Here is a 23,155-nt window from a genome sequence, read left to right as displayed (position 1 = left end):
TGCGCTCTGCAAGTGAACGCCGTCTTGTGCTGCCATCTCAAAGAGGCACAAAATCTCTTTCTCTGACCTTTTTTCTGGTCTGTTCCATGGTGGTGGAATGACCTACCCAACTCAACCAGAGCTGCTTAGTCCATGGCCATTTTCAAGAAACGGCTGAAGACGCATCTTTTTCGGCAACACTTGATCTATTAATATTAACACTTTATCTTCTATTCTATATCTATTATCTTTATTAAAAAAAGTACACGTACTGCATTAGATTAAACTGGGAAGGGTCATAGCACAGGGTCATAGTTAGTTTAACTGCTTCTATTGTTCTCATTTGTAAGTCGCTTTGGATAAAAGCATCTGCTAAATGAAATGAATAAATGTAAATGTAAAAATGGAACAAGTAAGAGTCCGTTGGGATTCTGATAAATAAAGTAACATTTATGTTGCAAATCATTCATGCACTATTTTATTCATTCATTCATTCATTCCACTAATTCATTCACTAATTCAGGTTATTGTTTCCAAATTATGATAGAAATGTAATGTTTTATTTTATTTATTTTTATGTGGGTAACCTCTTATCAAAATCTTAATGTCATTTCTATCATAATTTGGAACTGATCCAAAAATAAAAATGGATCAAATAATAATCCACTTGGATTCTACTGGATGCAGCAAATTCATGTTTATTTGTTGTTGGTTGGTCTCAGATTATTGTTTCCAAATCATGATTCATTGGCATTCCTTTAGGATTTTTATGAATTTTGTATCTGGAGGGTGTATTTAGGTTTGAGGTGTAACATTAATTATAATTTGAAGATGACATTTCAGACATTTAGATGTTCCCCAGAGATTACCATTACATTTTAAATATCTACATTGTAGTATTGTTTCTATTTTTTGTCTGGTCCTGTTGTCATGTCTGACATTTATAATCTTTGTATGGCTCTTTTAACTAGAAAAACAGCTATTTGATAAAAAAAGGAGGGGGAGGTGTGAGAGATGGGTTGATGCTGGCAGTAGAAACAGTGTTTGATCTCACATTGTGTTTGGTTGACTTAAAGCTACCATTAAGACTTTATTGATTCCTTCATCTAACTGAGCCATTATAGCTCTCTCCTCTTCTCTCCCGCTATGCTATAAACAGGAAAACCTGTGAGCTAATGTTGTCTCCTCTGGTTGTCCCATTCCATGCAGAGGCCTTGCCCTGCTTCACTCGAGAGGAAGGAGAGAGAGGGAAAGTGCTCCAGATGGAACAGATATGTGGGTGGATGGAGGCTGGGAAATCGGTAGGGGAGGGCGTCCCTGGAATCTGATCCCCCTAGTATCTCTCCCTCTCTTCGGCTTTCTGCCCTGTTTGGAAATGTGACTTTTCCCCAAGTCCCCAGACAGAAGGCAAGGAAGGAAAAAAGAGAGAGAGAGGGAGTTGTGAGAGAGGGAGTTGTGGTCAGGGAAAAAGGACCAGTAGTCACAGGGGTTTGACTTTGCAGTCAGGGTTAGTAAGGCTAGGAAAGTGAGCGATGGATAAAAAAAGGGATGGAGTGGTCATAGATGAGCAGAGAGGAAGAGACACAGAAGGAGGGGTGGGATGGACAGAGAGGTGAAGATAAACTGCCCATTGCAGATTATTACGGGACAAGAGAGGGCAAGAGAAGCGAGCGAGCGAGGGAGGGAGGGAGGGAGGGAGGGAGGGAGGAAGAACCTGAACTGTACAGTGCAAGTTGAAAGAAGAGACAAAAGCACTTGATGCTGACTCTGAGGAAACAGATGATGGAAAAGATGAGGGCGCTTGACTGATGGCAGAACCCCCGAGAAGGAGGAGAGACGAGAAACCGCATTCTTCGGGACCACTCCCAAGACGTATCACCGAACTTAATGGGCCATTTGAAAGGTTTGATGGGGTCAAGAATTGTGAACTTCACTGGATTTGCACCTAGTTAAAGACAGATCCACCCAATCTGCAAAGTATTGAGGTATTTTTACCGCTGCCACAGGAAGTAACTTATAGCTTTTCTCTTATTTTTTTTTTTTTTTTTGGCTGATTTGCATCAACCTGGTGTAACACGCAGGAGACCGCCGAATGCTTTGGACCAGGATTCGAAATGTCACCTCAGTTCTTGTCGCAGTGACCGAGGCAGTGCCAGATGTTGATCCTGCATATAACTAAACGGAGTATTTTTTTAATTAATTCTGCATGGACTATTATTCATGTTTGATGCAGTAGGGTGCCCATTAGTCTCATATTTCCATGTCAGCATCTACAAAATGCGGATTTAAGAGCCACTTAGGACTTGAAATGAAATATGATCGTTTTAACAGCTAAATTAGTCCATTGCTTCCAAGTCCCAATTCCACGTTGCACTCGTCTGGATCTGTGGAATGAATCTCCGTTCTCTTGTGCCTCTTGCTTTACACCGAAACCTACACCTTTGGATCAACAATCTTGAATATCACAGCGTCGCCACAGCACTTCGTCACGACAGAGTTTAAAATGCTCTTGTCTGTTGTTGACACTTACAAATAACATTTGCGGCCAAGGATGGATTTTACACATCTGGACTGTGTACGAAAACTGCAATCCAGCTCTTTATTTATGCGATGGGGCTTTCAAGAAAAAATGACCTAACATGGAAACACTGACTTCTCCTCTCACCTCCAAAATAAGTGTAACTAGACCGGACTCTTTTTCCCATGCACACTGCTAGCTTGACGTTCTGCCAAAAATATCCCCTGGTTTTTCTTTTAAATATTCTTCAGAGGAACTACTGAAATGAATCTTTCCTTTTGAGACGTCCTGCATCTGGCGCCATGCTATAACGGCCAGTTGGCTTTGTCCCGTGTTAGTACAGAGATTAATACTTTCACTTCCAGTAGTTCTAGAAGTTCTTGTGCCAAGAATCTTTATTCATTGCAGCCATGGGTATTCAGGGAATGGAGCTGTTTGCCATCGGAGTGGTCATCATTCTGTTTGTGGCTGTTCTCAAACAGTTCGGCATTCTGGAGCCCATGTCGCTGGAAGGTAAGGAGCATTCTAGAACTGAGGTCCTCCCCTTTGTTGTCATGGTGATATGCTTGACCAATGAGGCCCTTGGGGCCGGGGTTGCGTCAGGTGCACCCCGATGATAGATAGCGTTAACAAATCTGATGTTGTGATGTTTGTGTTAAAGTGAAGGAAAGGTATTGCACTCTCACAGAATGCAATAATAGATTGTTCCTGTTGAGTTTTTCCTGCTTGTGAGTTTTGAAGGTCACTGGGTCTTATTTGGCTGGTAGGCGATCATTTGAAGTTTGAAGCATTTTATCACAATTTTTGCTCTACTGTAGGCAAATATGAGCACAACACATACCTGTTACATCATGTGTTAAAGTGGGACTGCAGCACTGGGTGGGAACAAAACTGTCCTAAATGTGTTAAAATCTGACAACCTCCCCTTTGGGATGTTCTCAAATGCACAAATAATTCCTAAATGCTAATAAAAGGTAAATTCATAATATATTTTTTTAATTAATCATAATTGACGTGTATTATTTGCTTATTAATTAGATTATTGTATTTATAAAAACAACTGAAGGCCACATGTCCTCACTTAAGTAGTATGTTGTTTTAGTAGTTGACTTTAAAAGTGAAAATGCTACACATCTAAAAAATATTTTTAACAGTATTTTGTCTATTCTTTCATAATTAACATGCTTGCTGTTTTTATGGCCTTATTTGTGCTTAAAATGTTGCACTTGACCATTTAAAATACATTTAAAATATACAATTTTAAATAATGATGGCCAAATGGTGATTAAAATGGTGGAAAAACTGTGAGATGGTGCCCAGTTAAATAAAAAAAAAATATATATATATAAGAAATACAGATTTCCCTTTATGCATTTGTTAAAATTTAAACTAATATCTTGAAAATTTATTCATGGACTTGCTGTATGTGCTATAAACAAATAGCAGATTATACATGTTTGGGTGTGTCTGTTATTAATGACACGTGTTTTAGGACACTTTTACTGTTTAGGTTTATGATGTGCTAGTATGTTTTTCTTATTTACAACATACTCAAAGACAAGGAACTTATTGAGAGTGTTATATTGGTGTAAGAAATACTATACTCACTCTCTCTCTCTCTCTCTCTCTCTCTCTCTCTCTCTCTCTCTCTCTCTCACACACACACACACACACACACACACAAACACACTCTCTTTTTCTCTCTCTCTCTCTCTCTTTGAATCAAAACCCAGTCTAACATTACCCTTCATTCATTATGTATGCTTTATCGAACAGGCTTTCTTTACGGTTACCTAAAAATGGGTCCGTTGGTCTCTGGTCCTGAAGGGCACTGTCCATTTCCCTCTCACCCCTCGCTTCATCACAAGATCATACCCAATCATACTTTTCTAAAAGTACAGATCAGAGTCAGTGCCTTCATATAGATGCACTTGCTCTGGAGTCACAAAGTTTGAGATTGGAGATATTTTTATTTTCTCCAGTTTTCCACATTTTTTTCTGTTGTCTGGTGGACGTGCTTTGTGTCATGTCGCATTTTTGTTGTCTTGAATTACTTCAAACTATCAAGACATAAAGAATAATGAAAAGATTGGCCTAGTACGATGTGCAATATTTAGCATCTGTGTGTCATATTTTAACATTCATATTATTGGCTGGTTAATCTGTTGGTACAGTTGTTTATTTTTGATCGATATCCCTAAATGGTCTTGACATTTGTGTCTCTTCTGTTTGACTTTCAGGAAAAGAAGTAATTGGTCACTGTTATTGACAAGCATCAATCTAAACTTATTTACAATTTTTATTATTAAAGGTACGCTCAGTAATTTCTTTTCTATAAAAAGAATTACAAATGAAATCATCGGCATTATTGAAATGTGCATTGAATTGCACTTTTGATTAAAATCATGAACATTCATATGAGAACAATTCAGTCTTATCAGTGTCCTGATAAAAATAAAACTAGATTAATTTCATACATAATTTTGCAATAATTATTTTGATCACTGTCTGTGGCTTAAAGGATTAGTTCACTTCGGTAGTTTCAATACAAATTGTAGTTTCAATGGAGCTTCAAAGGGCTCTACACGATCCCAGCCGAGGAATAAGGGTCTAATCCAGCGAAACAATTGGTCATTTTATAAAAGAATTAAAAAAATAAAAACATTTATTTACTTTTTAACCACAAATGCTCTTCTTGCACTAGCTGTGACTGGCCACACATTACATAATCGTGTTGAAAGGTCACACGTGACGTAGGCGGAATTACTGACCTAGTATTTACAAAGCGAATGTGCAAAGATTAAGTCAAACGGCATTTACAAAAAGAATACATAAATAAAAGGTAAAACAATGATGTCGGACGATTTTGAAGTTGGAGGAGAAAATGAGATGGAGTTTTTCGCCCTACCTTACCTTTTTCCATCTACGTCAGGTTACCGCCTGACCTTTCCAACGTGATTACGTAATGCGTGAAGTCGTGGACGTGCAAGACGATCATTTGTGGTTAAAAATGTCATGATTCCTGTCTTGTGTACATCCTTGTCTTGTGTGGACCTTTTGTTATTTCCTGTCTTGTGCCATGTTTTGTAGTTCTTTGTAGTTTTTCATGTTGATTAGTCTTCCCCAGGTGTGTCTTGTTAGCTTGTTAAAGGCATACTATGCAAGATTTGTACCTTAATATAACAGCTTCGAAATCATTTCGATGGTAAACGAACTCGTAGTAGGGCGAATCATCCCGATAGCAAAGCAGGGGGGGGGATGCCGCCTGCAAAACCAGCAATGCAAGTTTGAGAGGTGGCGTCCCGACAAATCTCGTGAGAATCACGACTTGCTTTACGGCACGACGACAAAGTCGACGAAGAACGTTTTCGGAAGAGTCAAGGAAAAGAAAACGAGAAAGTGAGACACAAGAGTCCCACTCGGTTAGGCTTTCACTCGTTGGCGAGAGCCAAAAAGCATTAAAGGATGCAACAGCGATGCTGACCTGGCGTTCTTGTTGATGGACTAGTAAGTAAATATCTTATTTGTAAACTTGCTTGCGTTCTATGTTGTATGTTGTTGCGCTTGCTTGTTGTATGTCATTTTTTACGAAGTTGTTTATTCATCCATTGTTGATAATAAGACCAGTCCACTAATTTCCACATATGTCCAGCTAGCTATCGATTAGCAGAGCTGTTAGCAGACTTGATAACAAACACTCGTTTCTCTTACATGTTTTTGCGTTATGTTTTATTGCCCAGCTTACCTCACAAGCAAGTTTACTAGCTGAACTCAGGTGTTTTGATGTGTATTTATCACGTAGTCCTTTGTCTGGTTCAGTTTTCGTATGGCATGTGTACAAACTTTAGCTGGCATAATTGTATGAAATCGTGAAACATTACCTCGTCAGTAGACATCTTCAGAGGCTATCTGTGCCTGTTCGATGTCCAACGCTTCCATCCTACTGAACAGGTACCGATATATGGGGGGAGGGGATCAGGTCGTGAGTGCAGAGGCGGCTCTGCGTGAGTGGTATTTACGACAGTAACGTTAAATACAAGTACTCCATAGCGACTCTAGGGGTCGCTGTTTGACAAAAACGGAAAACTTCATAGTGTTTGCACATAATGTGCAAACACATTTACGTTGCATTTCTGCTATGGCAACGTCGCTGTGTATGTGCTTGCAACATTGTAACCACGTAGAATTGTAAGACGTGACAGGGCTGTTGCAACGTTGTTGCATGACATTCATCAACTGTCAGCTGGGTCATTTTTAATTAGTCAGATAATTGATAATTATATACTTTTTAAATATTGTTTATCCTTATTATTATTTATGGGCCTAACAGTAAATTAATTATAATCAACACCTGCAAGTGTACACTTTGAAAAGTAAAAATGACATAGAAGGTTAGCTAATTCAACTTTATTAAAACATGATTTATTAGACATGATAGGCTAGCATAAATAGCAGACAAATCAAAGGAAAAAAATAAACAAGTTTGCGAGCGGTTACAAACAATTTATTCTCTCTGTGCGTTTTCAAAAAAGAAAAAAACATTAACGTGCAACAAGTACGCGCTTAAGTCGCTGTCTGTTCAAGGAATTCTGAAATGTCAATTACTCATCATTAAAGTCATTTTGGTTTCATTGTGGCTTATAACTTTTGGCATAAAGTTGACCAGAATATGTTCAACTCTTTTCCTAACGGTAAGAATTAAAGGCACACTATGCAGTTTCTGTTTTTCTCAAACAGCGACTCTGGAATAGGCTACTTGTGGAGTAACGTTACTGTCGTAAATACCACTCACGCAGAGCCGTCTCTGCACTCTTCCGACCGCGCTTTCTTCGTTTTCTTCGTCGACTCTGCCATGATTCACGTCTGAAATGCGTGCTAGTGTCTTCCATAGAGGCTGCTTCATATGTTGTTGATGTATGTGACGTCGTGCTGTAAAGCAAGTCATGATTCTCGCGAGATTTGGCGGGGCACCAGCTCTCAAACTTGCATTGTTTTCCATCAAAATGATTTCGAAGCTGTTATATTAAGGTACAAATCTTGCATAGTGTGCCTTTAAAGGATGAATACTAAAAAATATATATAGCTAGCACACACTAGTAGCTACTGTAATTTACACAGGATCGCAAACTCCATGAATTATCAGCTAACGTTATTCTGTCCCTTCAGTTAGACTGAACAAATAAATGTCACATTAGACAAGGAAGTTGTAGGTTGTGTTTGAATAATTACGTATCTTATTTAGCTGAGGTAAATTAAATGCAATTCTCTTGTATCCTTGCTTGATGAAGAATGAGACAACACAATGAGCCCAACGGTCGACTGAAATTTTAAAGGCTGATTTTCGCGCTTCAGGGCAGTGACGAGTACATATGTCGTCCAGTGGTTGTCAAGACACCCTCGGCACAACCTTAAGCTATGGCCCTGAATGGTGGTCCAATGTCAACATCGTGACAACGCTGTAACAACCTTCACCACACAACGTAGTTATATAAACCTTTTGGTCATGTTGTTAAAACGTTGTTAGAAGGTTGGGTACGTTGTGCCAACGTTCTGTGTTTGCTGGGTTCTTTGTCAGGTCTTGTCCTACATGTACTTTGGTGTGTCTCATTCTGTTCTCGGGGGGAATGTAAATTATCAGGAATTTTCAATTCTGAAGTGAACTAGTCCTTTAAGCTGGTTTGCTGGTCTTATCTTTTCTTCAAACCATATCAGACTGGAATGGTTTGCCTATTTTCAAGGGGTTTTGGCGACTGGTCAGCTGTCAGGTTGGGAAATCAGGGTAGCCCAGATAATACCAGCTGAGACCAGCAAACCAATTTAGGCTGGTTTCTGCAGTTTTTCTGCAGGGATATACAGCATAGGCACTAGGAAGGTCATATATTCATCCAGTGATACAACATGTCGCCTGTTTTTCGTGCAAATAAACACTTCATCAGCTGGAAGGGTCTGAGTGCCTCATGTAATCTATACATAAATCTTTTGTCCATTATTGGCCCTTGAGCCGGACCACCCAACGGATCAGCAGGGGACTATTTTTAGCTCTGTGGCATCACTTACTACATCTCTGACTATTCCTGAACGCCGTGTTTCAGGAGGGTGAAGTTTATTTTGGGTTTCTGATTGGGTTTCTGGTTGTGTGAATCTAATACGCAATCAGAGACGGTGAAGTATTACTTGTGAAGGGAAGCGTGCTTAATGATCAATATGTGCCGGCTCTGAGAGGAATTTGATCTGTCAACTCTTATTTATTCAACTTCCTTGTGTCTGTTCATAGTATATAATGCAAATAGTGCACCGCAGATTTGAACCATCAGCCATCAGAGCGATATTTCTTTAAATGATCTCAAACTCAGATGAGGAAAATTTACCAAGTTTTGAGTTGAAACCAAGGGGTTAAAGGGTTAGTTCACCCAAAAATGAAAATTATGTCAGTAATTACTCACCCTCATGTTGTTCCAACCCCGTAAGACCTTCGTTCATCTTCGGAACACAAATTAAGATATTTTTGATTAAATCTGAGAGCTGTCTCACTCCTCCATAGAGTTCTATAGACATTATAACTTGCTGGCCCAGAAAATGTATTAAAGACATCGTTAATATAGTCCAAGTGACTCCAGTGGCTCAATCTTAAGTTTATAATGCGACGAGAATACTTTTTGTTAGCAAAAAAAAACAAAAATAACGACTTTATTCCACTTTTCATTTCCTTCTCTCTGGGCCTCGAGTGAGTTCACGTAGTGTTTAAGCGTAGCGCGTCTGTGTTTCACATCACCACGTAGGCTCACTATTGGCCGACGCAGATCATGTGTGTGATACGTGGTGATGTGCACAGACGCGCTACGCTTAAACACTACGTGAAAAGACTCGAGGCCCAGAGAGAAGGAAATGAAAAGTGGAATAAAGTCGTTATTTTTGTTTGTTTTTGCGCACAAAAAGTATTCTCGTCGCTTTATAAATTTAAGATTGAGCCACTGGAGTCACTTGGACTATATTAACGATGTCTTTAATACATTTTCTGGGCCAGCAAGTTATAATGTCTATAGAAGTCTATGGAGGAGTGAGACAGCTCTCAGATTTAATAAAAAATATCTTAATTTGTGTTCCGAAGATGAACGAAGGTCTTACGGGGTTGGAACAACATGAGGGTGAGTAATTACTGACAGAATTTTCATTTTTAGGTGAACTAACCCTTTAAAGTCCAACTGAAATCAAAATTGACCCTATTTACTTTGTTAGCGCATATTACTAGTCTTGTGGTGAAAAATGAATCCGTGCAAGTTAATACACAGAAAAAAATTGTTTGCCGTCGTAATCTTTAATCAAAGTCTGAAAAGTTACTTCCGGTCTGGAATGGCGTTCCTTCTCTGATGATGTAGGTCTGACGGCTTGGGTTGGGAAACGCTTAACCACTCCCCTCAAACCGTTAGTCTGCTATGAGTGAGAGATGGAGAGGAGGAGCGCTAGTGTAAAACCCTGCCCTCTGTTCAATATTCCTTTTCACTGGGAAATACGTCACAACACTGGAGAAAAGTCGTTTGCAACTTCCGGTTCATGCAGACTTTAAAGTTTGGCTGATTAAGAATGTTTAGAAAAATTTCTCTATTGATGGCAAATGAGATTTATAGTATAGGGATCACAAATTGTAGCACTCTTTGACTTCATCATAAGCAGAATACAATAGATCTAGAATCTAGAATAGGTCTGGGGAGTATGTTCCCAAAGACGAAAGGAACCATCCAGACTTTCTTCAGTGACTGGTGCAAAAGCAAACATCTGCCATGGTATGGGGATGCATCATTGCAAACGGCATGGTTGATTGGTTGAGAGTTCACACCACAGCTATAACGATAACGGCACAGAGAAACGATATTGTTGGAATCCCTTTCAGAATGATTTTATCCAGCTGATGAACAATGAAAACATTGACAGTCAATCAGAATCAATCTTGCTATAGCTCAAGCATTTAAAGCGGAAGACAAGCACGCGTTTAGAATAAACAGAACAATATGATCAGCTGGTGTAGGCGCTAATATTGTTATCTTTATAGTTATCTTTATAGTCATCGTTCTCTGTGTTAACGGGCCTTAATGGTAAAGATTCATTGACCTTTGACCTCTAAAATGCATTAACACTGTTCATGAGCTTACAAAACTGAAAACATTAGAAGCTGTATTTTTCAATTCCCTCTGAAAATTGACATTTTCTGCACTGCTGTCATAAAGTAGTTGTGCAATACAAAATCTTAAAGATCACACTTGGCAAGTGAGCAGTGAATAAGGCTGCGAGTAGGAGGATAAATGAAGAACGGTCTCTGTAGATCTCTGTCATATCACAAAGGCTGAAATACAGAGAGAACAATTAGTCGTGGGAAACTGGTTCACAAGGCAAGGGAAGCAGGATTTAGGGCACCTTATGAGTGTGTATCTATTCCAACAACTTCAAATATTAAAGAGGACCTATTATGCTTTTCTACATTTTCAACTTTATTTACTGTAATGTTACTGTGTGAGCATGAAAAAGGTCTGCAAAGTTACAAAGGGAGTTATTCTCTATATCAGTAAGCACTACTTCTGATTCTGAACTCCCTGACTGTATAGCCTTGTGTTTTCTTCCGGGAACGTCAGTTTCACAATATTCCTCATTTAAATATTTCCAGCCCAAGGATTATGCAAAATAAAGGGAACGAGGCCTGGTTGAGTTGTGGTAGTAGTGTCTTGTGGTAATGGTTAGGGGCGTGACATTTCCAAAACCAAAAACCAAATCACAACACTGATCCAGCCCACCAATCAGAGCACACTGCGCTTTTCGAAAGGAGGGGCTTCATAGTAACAATAACTAAACAGGGCCACGTTTCCCATACAACCACGTAACTCACTGCCTAACCAACATAGTAAGACTTAGTGTCCAAGAGTATGGTCTATTTAAGTCCATATGTCATTTTAACAAGAAATATGCTTCTAACCACAGCTTAAGAGCTGTAGTTCCAACCATCTAAGTTTGTGATGCTGTTTGCGTTCATTGGAACTCATAGTTCATTGGAACTATGGATTCAGGAAACACCAAATCGTTGATGTATTGTTAATGACAGAATATTGGTAATATTGGTAATGAAAGAACTTGCAATCATAGTTGGTTAACGATTTTTTGGGAAATGCATCCCAGAGCATTTCAGACAGACTGGGAACAGAGGTGCTGCAACAGTGCAAAATATGTGAAAAATAATGTGGGTTTTGAACATTCAAGCATGAAAGCAGGGTATACTATTCATGTACTCCCCAAATCAAAATCAAGACTTTGTAAAAGGGCATAATATTAAATTCCATTCCAGAATAAAACCCTATCAAAAGCATAAAATCTTTTTACTTGTGTCAGGGAACATTCATTTGAAAGATTTATGTAGTCTATTTATTCATTTAAAGCATCATTTTTATCATCATGTCAAAGTTCAAGATTCATGTTAGGGTTGTGTCTAAATCTAATTGGGACAAACTTGTCTCCTGAGTGGGAGTTTTCTCAATTCCCTCTGAAAATTGTGTCAGAGTGAACTTTTAAATAGACGTGAGAAGAGTAGAGGCAAAGAAATAATGAGAGATGAGAGTTACCAGCATATATCTGGACTTCAGAGTCATTTTGGACACAAGACTAAGACAAGATGACACCATAAGTGTCATCTTTTTGTTTCATCCATGTTTTATTGACTTTTTGGACAAGCGGACCAGATATTTATAGACACGGGACTTCTGCCCGTCTTTGTACCTCAAATATGTTATCGGCTTTACAGGATTTTTATGATTCATTCATGAAGCTTGTGGAATTAACAGTCTAAAACAGGACTAACCTGGAAGAACAAGTGTTGGAAGACGTGCAGTGAAAGAGTGTTGAGGGACAGAGTGTCAGGATGAGTGTGAGGTGGGAGACAGAGGGGTTACAGACCGTGGGCATCGTCTGCCTGGTCTTAATGTTTCTCAAACTCATGCATCTGCTCGGACTCATAGACATAACTGAGACAGGTAAGAGAGAGAGAGGCGCTAGCAAACGTCATTTCAGGGGTTGGTTGAAAATGGAGCCTTTTGATATTGTTTATATGTCATATATTTACATGAACTTGAAAGAATATTCTGGGTTAAATTTGATTCAATTTGGCATTTTATCAAAATATCTAAACTTCCTTAAAACAGAATTACTTTGAGAGGCAAAATTGCATAATATTCAGAGAATTTATTTTGAATTAAGTTGATTTTTCTTACCCCATAACAATTTTCTTTCCTGTAATAAGCATAAATCTCAAATTTTTTTGTTAGATTGAAGCTTAAAAGGCTAATATTTTGGTGTAATTTAATTAATTTTAATATATTTTGTTCCCTGAAGCTTCATTATGTGCAGTGATATTTTAGTATTAGTATTATTTAGTATGTAGTATTATTTATATACTTTATAGTATTTATTAATATTTTGAATGAGTTTAGTAATTTTCACTGTAAAAAAAGTTGCTGCCTTACATTAAGTACAATCAACTTGGATATTTAAATCATTTGAACTTAAATTACATTAAACTGGCTTAAAATGTTGTTAAATCTTGCTTAACAAAAAAAAGTTGAAAATTGCTTAACTTATTTTGATGATTGTTGTCATAACTTATTGATCATATATTTTTAATTTTAGTTAACAATTACAACACTGATTATTTGAAGACCTCCATCTTTTTTTGTGATTTTTGTTCTAATTTTTGTGGCTTTTCTGTTTCTCTCTCTTTCTCTCCCTTTCTGTCCTTCTCTTACCACCCTATCTCACTTTTTGTCTGTTTTTGTTAAGACGGTGAGTGTAAGCATCGGCCTATTATTTTAGTTATCTACCTTCTTTTCTTTAGCTCTTTCTTCATTATGTGATTGATGATGACTATATGCTAACTCATATCCAGACACTAGCAGAGCTGAGAAGAAACAAATAGTTAAACCCACGTATAAATCATTTATAAGTTTTATAAATTTATAAATTATAAATCCACCCATTATAATTGCTTTAGTGCCATGTAAACACTTAAAATAAAGTAATTCACATTGACATCAGCAGTCAATCACATTGAAAAATAAAGTGCTACCCTGTCTTTCAAACCTCCATCTCTATCCTCTTCCTGCCTGTCTTTGACTTTTATGCTAACTCTTTTGCTTTCACCCCTCTTCCTCTTCTCTCTCTCCTTGCAACCACTTTTAAATGCTCTCTCACCCCATCCCACCCTGCATCCCATACACTCACCCCCTTCCCAACCTCTTCCCTCTTTTTCTCTCTGCTTTCCCCTTCTTCCTCTCTCTTTTTTTTCCTCTTTCTCTCCCATAGACAGCAGTGACAGTGACCTAGAGCTGTCCACGGTGAGACATCAGCCTGAGGGTCTGGAGCAGCTGCAGGCTCAGACCAAATTCACCAAGAAGGAGCTGCAGTCCCTTTATAGGGGCTTCAAAAATGTAAGTGTCTGTGAAGGAGAGGGGGGAAATAAGGGTTAATGTTGAGGTACGGTAGGTAGTTCAGTATTTACTGTGTTTGGTCAGCGGTCAAACTATCAAGACTGTTGCAAGTAGTGATGGGACGGTTGATACCTGGGCTCCGACACAGTTTTCAAATATTGTATCACAAACTGTACCAATGCTTTTATCGAAATTACAATACCACGTGATTAATGACATTTGAAGCTTCGAACGTCATGCGGTATCGGAAGGTCTGAACAGCTGATTTGAAAAAAATTGGTGCTGAAGGGATTTGTTAGATTTCACGAGTTCACACTTACAAATAAGTTAGATAGAGTATGCATATTTGGCATGCTGTCCGGGGAGAGGGCTCCGAGCTCGGATATTGCCCCCGAACCCAGAGTACTCCCCCCATATTGCTGGTTAGGAAGTAACAGGCGAGTGTGAGGAGACTGGGTGGGTGGAGGGATGCTGAAAAACTGTTGAGGAACATTGGTGAGTCAAATGAGTATACAGTATGTAGGTCTCCACTCATGCTGATTGGATAGACTTGTTGATTAATGATTGTTGACAGCTGGTTGGAATGATGTGATAATTGGATCAATTATTTGAACGTGCTCCTCCCGAACTTTGTTAATAAAACATCATATGGTGGACAAAACAAGTCTGAACACCAGGTGTCGCAAATGTGCCAACAATTGTGATTGTGTTAAAAGCTTCTAGAACCCACCCCATCCCACCCCTGATAGACTTCAAAAAAATAAAAATATAATACAAACATAGAATGTAGACCCAAAAAATAATAGTAAAAAAATTAAAAAATTACATAAATGTTAAAAAGTTGACACAATATCAAAAGCAGCATGCCATAAATTCACAGTCTTAACATTGGATCCATGCATACGAGAAGTTGAGAGTTCCATCGATATAATGTCCAGCAAAGACACTGTCCATGTTCGTCTGTCCATTGTGTGAGGAGGATTCCAGTGGTTAACTAACTTTTTTTTTTTTGCCGCTGTGAAAGCAGCTAACAGTAAATATCTTTGTTGAATGGATAAGGTAAGGTCCCTAAAATCGTTAAAAAAAAAAAATGTAAAAAAATGGTGTGGGGTCAAACAAATATCAGTGTCCAACAGATATGATAAGTCCTGTGAGAGTTGGGTCCAAAAAGGTGAGAGAGAAGGACAGTCCCAAAAGTAGTGCAAGTACGTGCCTAGAGATCCTTGAGAACAAAGATTACACTTGGGAGAGGAGGATAGATTCATATAGAAACGTTTCATAGGAGTCAAGTAAATGTAGTAATTTCCAGTATCATTTTGATGATTGGGGTTCTTTGAAGACCGCTTAAACATCTTCCATACCTGATCCGAAAATAAAACATGCACATCTTCATTAAAGGGGGGGTGAAATGCTCATTTTCACTCAATCTCCTGTTAATCTTGAGTACCTATAGAGTAATATTGCATCCTTCATATCTCCAAAAAGTCTTTTGTTTTATTAAATTTTTAACAGAAAGATAGACTGTACCGAGTCTTTCCGGAAAAAACCGAGCGGCTGGGGGCGGGCCCTGTGGGCGAAGCTTAGCTGTGCTAACGCGCCGAGCTAGTGACAACACACAGAGACATTTGTTCAACAAACAGTTTTACTCACCGTCCGGTTCCAACGCACAACCGCGAACCTTTATCATTGTGACTGCTCGATCCTTAAGCATTAGACGATCTGCAAATCCGTCGATATGGGCTTTGTTCATAAAACAATCATCGTCGAAATGCAGGGAACAAACAGTTTAACAGTTACACAACTCCGTTTATGCTCAGGAAAACAAACTCCATCCACGGGTTCCTTAACGCTGGGTTCTTTGGGAATCTGTGCAGGGTTGTCTTGCCCTGGCAACCAAAAACACACTTCTTTGGTGACATTGACTTCCCAAAAGCCGGGCAGGGCGCTTTGATGGCGAACTGCTTTCACTCTCTTGCTCTAGTCTACGAGTGCGCGCGCGGCCGCGATCTTACCGGAGAAGTGCCCTTAGGACCCATATAAGGAAATTCTGCCCTATCTTACGTAAGACAGAGCCATACTCGAAAAAAACTTTCCGAAACTTGTGACAAACCGGAAGGAGTATTTTTGGAACAAAAATACTCCTTCAAACGTACAACTTAGTTTTTGAAACTTTGTCCATGTTTAGCATGGGAATCCAACTCTTTACCAGTGTAAAAAACTCAGTATGCATGAAATAGCATTTCACCCCCCCTTTAAGATCCTTGGTCCAAACAGTTGTAATAGATAAGGGTTTGTATGAATGCTCAAGAAGATACCGATAAACAGAAGAGGGAGATCTCTCAGAAGGAAGGATTAATTTGCGCACTGGGTGAATAGATGGGAGTCCCGAGGCACTCCAAATGCCTGAAGGGCCGATCTTATTTGCAAATACACATAAAAAGATACCTTGTAAATTATATTGAGCTTTAATGTTCTGAAACGATTTTAGACCCATATCATTGTATAGACATTTTTATATAGAAACACAGAAACAAACTATCTTTGCAATGAGAAATTAGTAACACTTCCACGGATATTCCGTATCATAGCAAGAAAGGGTCTCAACTGAAAAAAAAACGCTCCACAAATTCTCTCAAGCGCCCACAGCTAGGCGTTTTCAAGCAGAAGTGGACACGCGGCCTTAAGCCTAGTCCCAGACTAGAATGCATGTTTGAGATGTTTTAACTGAACACAATTTACACTGACATATCTTAAAATATGTCACTGCCATTGTTTTGTCTCAAGATGCACACCAGTAATGTTTTTTTTCTAAGGCATGTTTATAAAAACTACTTAAATGCCTAATTAAATAGGCCTAATCCTGGCTTAATCTAAGCTCTGTCTGTGAAATCAAGAAATAAAAGTATTAATGGATTTGTTATTATTATTTTTAGTTTTTTATAACAATAAAAATAATTATTATCATTATTATTATTTGATATTTGAGTTATTTTACAGAACAACAGTAAAATGATAATACTAAAATGTATGGTTGTCTAATTTATTTTGCTTTCAAACGTTAAACCATTGAGCTTTTATTTTGGCAGAAAACCGCTGGGAGACCTTAACACTTCTCTTTGTTGACATTATGAATTTGGGAAGATTGTTGGTGCATGTTGGGTTCCCAAAAGCAAATTATAAGTGACTCAAACACACAACACTTGCAGAGAAGTACTAGCATTTACTGTGAATTGAAACTGAAAATAAACACAATGCTGTGCTTTGGCTTTACTGGGCAACTGGCGAGTAACACATTTCAATGGCAAATTTTTGAACCCTGGCAAACTGTCCCGCAGATGACGCTGCAAGCTCGTAAAGCGCCGTAAAAAGAATCCATGCATGAAATAAATGTATTAGAAAACTTAACATCTTGCAGTTTATTTAGTTATAGGCCATTTTGCGATTTCAATCATAAAACAGTAACCATTACAGAAGAAACATTTTAAAAAAAAACATTTGATGAATGTCCAACTAAAACGTTTCAGAAAAAAAAAAAAGTTCCATGAATAATGTTTTTTTTTTTTTTTTTTTTTTTGCTAACGTTTTGAGAACATTATTAAAGATATCAGACAACTCTGAACGAATGTTCTATTAATGTTACTGGAAGAATGTTTGCTATACCACTTTGAGAGAACCTTGCCAGAACATTAGCCAACGTTTTGAGAACACCCCCTGTTAGCTGGGAATAAAATCGATGTTATGGAAAAAGTGATGTGTTTAACACTATATTTTAACAAAGCACTAAGTTTAAAGAGAAAGGATTTCATTTTTGTATGACTAACTCCGAACAGAACTGCAAAAAAATCCAGATTTTTCACATTTAACCACTCAACTCACCACAATGCTAGGGTGACTGTGTTGGATCGTTGTTAGTGTGTTATGCGGTTGCGGGGGGATCACTAGGTGGTTTCTTTCTTGCAAATTCTGGGGTTTTGCCAGGGAAAGTATTTTCTAGGGTACTGTGGGTGGTTGTTGGTTTGTTGCTAGGTTGTTTCCCAAGTATTCTGGATGGTTGCTTGCTAGGTGGTTTCTCACTGACCCATCAAGTCAAAAGAATCTACACCAAAATATTATGGACTTGAGTTCCTCCCTTAACATGTCCAACAGGTGATATCTCAACCAGGTTGTTTAAAAAGTATTAGCACACCTGTCCTCAACAAGCAGCACGATTTAGTTATCATTCATGTCTGCAGCACAAATAGTATAATTCATTTAAAAAAATGACAGTTCATCTTTAAAGAAAAGCTTTGGGATTGAAAATGTTGTTCTTTCTGTTTGCATAAGCAGATGTGTACAATATAGGGCAGAAAATTAGCACAATGCTCTTATTTAAAGCCTTCATGAGCTGCCGATGTGGCACAGTGAGAATTAGTCCATTATCTGTTTAATTAGATGTTTAATTAGATGTGCCTCTCTTTCCATTTAAGGAGTGCCCAAGTGGTTTGGTTGATGAGGAAACTTTCAAGACCATCTACTCTCAGTTCTTTCCCCAAGGGGGTAAATACAAATGTTTTTCACTAAATCAGTATATCGGTTTAGCATGAATTCAGATTGGAGACTAATTTGAAGTTTTATATCTTACTGATCTATTTTTCATTATTCCCTCAGATGCTACCACATACGCCCATTTCCTGTTTAATGCATTTGATCTTGACAGAAATGGCTCCATTCGTTTTGAGGTGAGAATTTCTTCACTCATAAGCCCCTTTCACACAGAGATTCCGGAAAATACACTGCTAATGTGTCCCGGGAGTTGTCCCAGGATCGTTTGAATTTGGTTAATTCACACTGCCAGTGATTTTCAGGAATCTGTTTATGCGTTCACACACATCCCGTAAAGACACATGACATCAGGATGTGATGTGTAATGTCTACGAAGCATCTTAAAGGCCTGCTGAATTGCCTTGAATGTCGCAGCATTATTCAGTGTGTTGACGTCATTTCCACTGAAACAGGAAAACATGGCGGGACATATCGAACAACACTGTAAAAAGTGAATAGTTGGATCAACTTAAAAAAATTACTTCAATTGGTAACACCTAAAGAAATTAAGTTTTCTCAACTTAAATTATCATGTTTTATCATGAAAAACGTGATAATTTAAGTTGAGAAAACTTAATTTCTTTAGGTGTTACCAATTGAAGTAATTTTTTTAAGTTGATCCAACTGTTCACTTTTTACAGTGAACTCCTCCCCTTTATTTAAATGGCCAATAGCGTTTAGTTTATATCACTGCTTGGCCGGAGCCGTTAAACTCGGTAAAGCCATGTTTCCTCCTAATCTCTAACCATTTAAGCAATTACAGTTAGAGAGCACTCTTATTCAATTATTACTAGTAAAAATTACAATTAGAGAGCTCTACAAATGAATTTCTATAGTCATATGTCTCCATTGACTTCCATTCATTTTTAATTACGGAGCTCTACAATTGAATTGTTACTAGTAAGAATTCCAATTAGAGAGCTCTACAATTCAATTATTACTAGTAACAATTACAATTAGAGAGCTCTACAATTAAATTCTTACTAGTAGTAAGAATGCATTTACAGAGCTCTCTAATTGAATTTTTACTATAAAAAACGAATTAAAGATATGTATAATTGCAGAGCTCCGAGAATTGAAATAAAGAGCTCTGCAATTGCATTCTTACTTTAACAACTGAATTAGAGAGCTCTCTAATTGGAATTCTTACTAGTAACAATTCAATTGTAGAGCTCAGTAATTAAAAATGAATGGAAGTCAATGGAGACATATGACTAGTAAAAATTCATTTGTAGAGCTCTCTAATTGGAATTGTTACTAGTAAGTATTGAATTAGAGAGCTTTGTAAATGTAATTCTTACTAGTAATAACTGAATTAGAGAGCTCTCTAATTGTAATTTTTACTAGTAATAATTGAATAAGAGAGCTCTCTAATTGTAATTGCTACTAGTAAGAACTGAATTGTAGAGCTCTCTAATTGAATTCTTACTAGTAAAAATGCAATTACGACGATTAACGCTGCGATTCGATCATATAATAGCGTATCGCGTCATCACTATGACATTACGGCATTGGTCCTGCCTTTTGTTCACGCATGTGCATTCCAGGACTAATCCCAGCAATGTTACTAGGTCCCCATCCTGGGATCAATCCCAGGACGTGTTCACGTTCACACAGAAGGCACTCCAGCAATTCTATGGCAATTTTCTGGGATCAACGCTCTGTGTGAAAGGGGCTATAGTGTTTCTTTATTACCTTTCATTACCTTTTCCCTGACTCGGCTGCTCTCATTGGCAGGACTTTGTGATTGGTCTGTCCGTGTTGCTGAGAGGATCTGTCACCGAAAAGCTCAACTGGGCTTTCAACCTTTACGACATCAACAAGGATGGTTACATCACTAAAGAGGTGCTCACCAAACCTTTATGCTGTAATGCTCCAGAGGTTCTATCATTGATACTTTTGTCAAGCAGACTCAAAAAGTAATAAATGGCATTTGTGTGCATGTAGGAGATGCTGTTAATCATGAAGTCAATCTACGACATGATGGGCAGGTACACATACCCCAGTGTGCGAGATGAAGCTCCATCTGAACATGTGGAAAAGTTCTTCCAGGTACCAATAACAAGCACATTTATGCATATGAAGACACTCAACACACACAATCTTACTAGAGCATTAAGATCGTCTACACTTTATAACTTTCTTATAGAAAATGGACAGAAATCGAGATGGTGTGGTCACCATTGAGGAGTTTATTGAGACCTGTCAGAAAGTAAGTTGATATTAGTATTTACCCACAAATTTTGGCTTGAAATGTGTGTAACCATTCTTACATAAATTAAAAAATTACATTCTTTAAATGATCAGATTCAATTTGACGTGAAAATTGAGTAAATAAGTTCATAAAACCAGTGTCGTGTTAATGATCGCTTTCAGTTCAATGGAAAACTCATATGAATTGCTTGTAAAATGCTTCTTATGTAAATTATCACATTCAGATATTTCGCACTGTAACTATTTCTTTGTGAATGATCACATTTAATTCAGTGCAAAAATGTTAACAGTTTAATACGTAAAGTATTGCTTCCAATTCAATGTGAAAATGTACGTAAGATGTTTCTAAAATCTTTTATATATATAATCACATTCATTTCAATTTTAAAATAATATTTATAAATAGTTTGTGAATCCATTTTATGAAAATTATCACATTCCATTCAATGTCAAAATGAATAAATATTAATAAATATTCTTATGTGAATTATCACATTCATTTCAGTGCGAAAACATACGTAAATATTCCTAAATCCCTTCAGATGTCAATGTTTGCATTATTTAGTGCAAAATTGTATAACCATTTTTTATGTAAATTATCACATTCAATTCAAATGTATGTAAATAGTTGCCAGCCACCACCAGCATTTTTGATCATTTTCACAAAACGTATATGGCCTCCAGAATATTTTGTTGATATGAATATCTAAACATGCAATATGTCAAAAGAAAAAACAGACCCTCTGCTTTTAAACAAACAAACAAAAACATGTTATTCTAGCTTCATGCATTCTTTTTTTTTATCAGCACTTGAATGTAAGTATGCCCCCTACTGTATAACAGTGAAAGCCGGAAAATGACGTCAATGACAGGGAAAAGGTTAGGGTTGATGCCGGCCAACCATTACAAACGGTCATAACTGTTTCTTTCTGCTTTCCAGGACGAAAACATCATGAACTCCATGCAGCTCTTTGAAAATGTGATATAGGACGGGTGTGGAGCAATCTAAAGCTAATACAGCCCTCAATGTCCCAAACCAGTTCTCTCCACATGTCTATATACCAAACTAGCACAGCAGTCACTCTCTGTCTTGTCCTGTAGCACTACTCCCATGCCTGCTGCACTCCGTAGAATCGTATATAGACCAACACATAGCCTACGGTATGGCTTCACAGTTTGTACTTCACAGCAGGACTACTTTTAATAAGAAAAGCCTGGACGGCTGGGATCCTTCCTGTTGCTAAATACTGGCAACCATGTGGTGGAACTTTCTGATCTGATTAAAGAAGCAAAGCCACATTTTGCATCACTGGATAATGGATTCCAATGGAGTCTCCAACACTCCGGACTGCTTTCTTCTGCCTTATGAATGAGGGACATTACAAGACTCAATCTCAACCTTCCAAGACACCATAGTTTGAAGGAGAGTAAAGCAACTATGGATTTCAAGGGACCCAAATGAGCGTCTAGCACCAATGACGATTTGAAGCACATGAGACTACACGTAATACTCACCAAAAGAGCAAAATAAATGTGATGAAGAACGACCTGAAGCATGCCTGTCCAGATATGTGAGATATTTGTGATTTTCTTGCATGGAGACTGACAAAAGTTGTACATTTTCTTCCTTGTAAGCCAGTAGGTCCCACAGAAAACTGTAAGCAAACTAAAGCAACTGTATGCGTGGAGTTAGATAGTGTGCCAGTGTTTATAAGTTCTGCTCAAACCTGTATTGCACATATCAGTGGGGCCAGGATCATATGTTTGGTCACATTTGATTCTTGCACAGCAATGAGGTATATACAAATTATATTTACAGTATAGGCAATTTAGAAGTATTGAAGTATGTGTTTTATTTTCAGGAATGTATTTATTTGTCAGGCAGTGTTTAATGGAATGCAGGGTTTGGGCATGAACGGGCATGTCCAGGTTATTAAAAATGTGGTTTACAAATGTTATTATGCTTATTTTAAAAAATAATAATAATTTGGATTTTGCTATATATATATATATATATATTTGAAAGTAAAGACTGATATAAATATACTGTATGAGAGGCTTGTTTATCTTTATTTTTTTCTTTTGCCTACATATTGTTTTGTAAAGGTTATATATTATTATTATTTTATGAAGTACAGAACATGATGGACAACTTTGAGCATTTCCTGCTTATTAGACAGTTGTATAATCAGGAATATGGGGCAGTTATTGTAACTTTACGCAACAATCCCCTTTTATAACTATTCCACACCTATAGAAGAACAAATCCTACAACTAACGTGAAGTTAAAAGTTCGGAGTAAATTAAAAGTCTGTTTTCAGTTCACTTTCAGCAAGACCTAAATTGTAAAAGCTATTATTGTTTTATTTTTTGTTTATTTGGTTGGAACAGATGCAGATTCATG

General features: G+C 37.7%; 1 protein-coding gene across 1 annotated transcript in view; it reads left to right on the top strand.

Moving 5' to 3' along the window:
- Nucleotides 1–22,946, top strand: part of kcnip3a (Kv channel interacting protein 3a, calsenilin) — a 62,388-nt gene extending 39,442 nt beyond the window's left edge. Inside the window, exons 3-9 of the mRNA XM_079896739.1 lie at nt 13,310–13,956; nt 18,423–18,492; nt 18,604–18,674; nt 20,275–20,382; nt 20,485–20,589; nt 20,687–20,749; nt 21,692–22,946. Of these exons, the coding sequence (XP_079752865.1) occupies nt 13,648–13,956; nt 18,423–18,492; nt 18,604–18,674; nt 20,275–20,382; nt 20,485–20,589; nt 20,687–20,749; nt 21,692–21,739 (774 nt within the window). The 5' untranslated portion in view covers nt 13,310–13,647 and the 3' untranslated portion in view covers nt 21,740–22,946. The remainder of the gene's footprint in view (nt 1–13,309; nt 13,957–18,422; nt 18,493–18,603; nt 18,675–20,274; nt 20,383–20,484; nt 20,590–20,686; nt 20,750–21,691) is intronic.
- The last annotated feature ends 209 nt before the right edge of the window (nt 22,947–23,155 follow it).

The sequence above is a fragment of the Squalius cephalus genome (assembly GCF_949319135.1).
Source record: "Squalius cephalus genome assembly, chromosome: 16".
Classification (NCBI taxonomy): domain Eukaryota; kingdom Metazoa; phylum Chordata; class Actinopteri; order Cypriniformes; family Leuciscidae; genus Squalius; species Squalius cephalus.
This window is presented reverse-complemented; position numbering and strand designations above follow the sequence as displayed.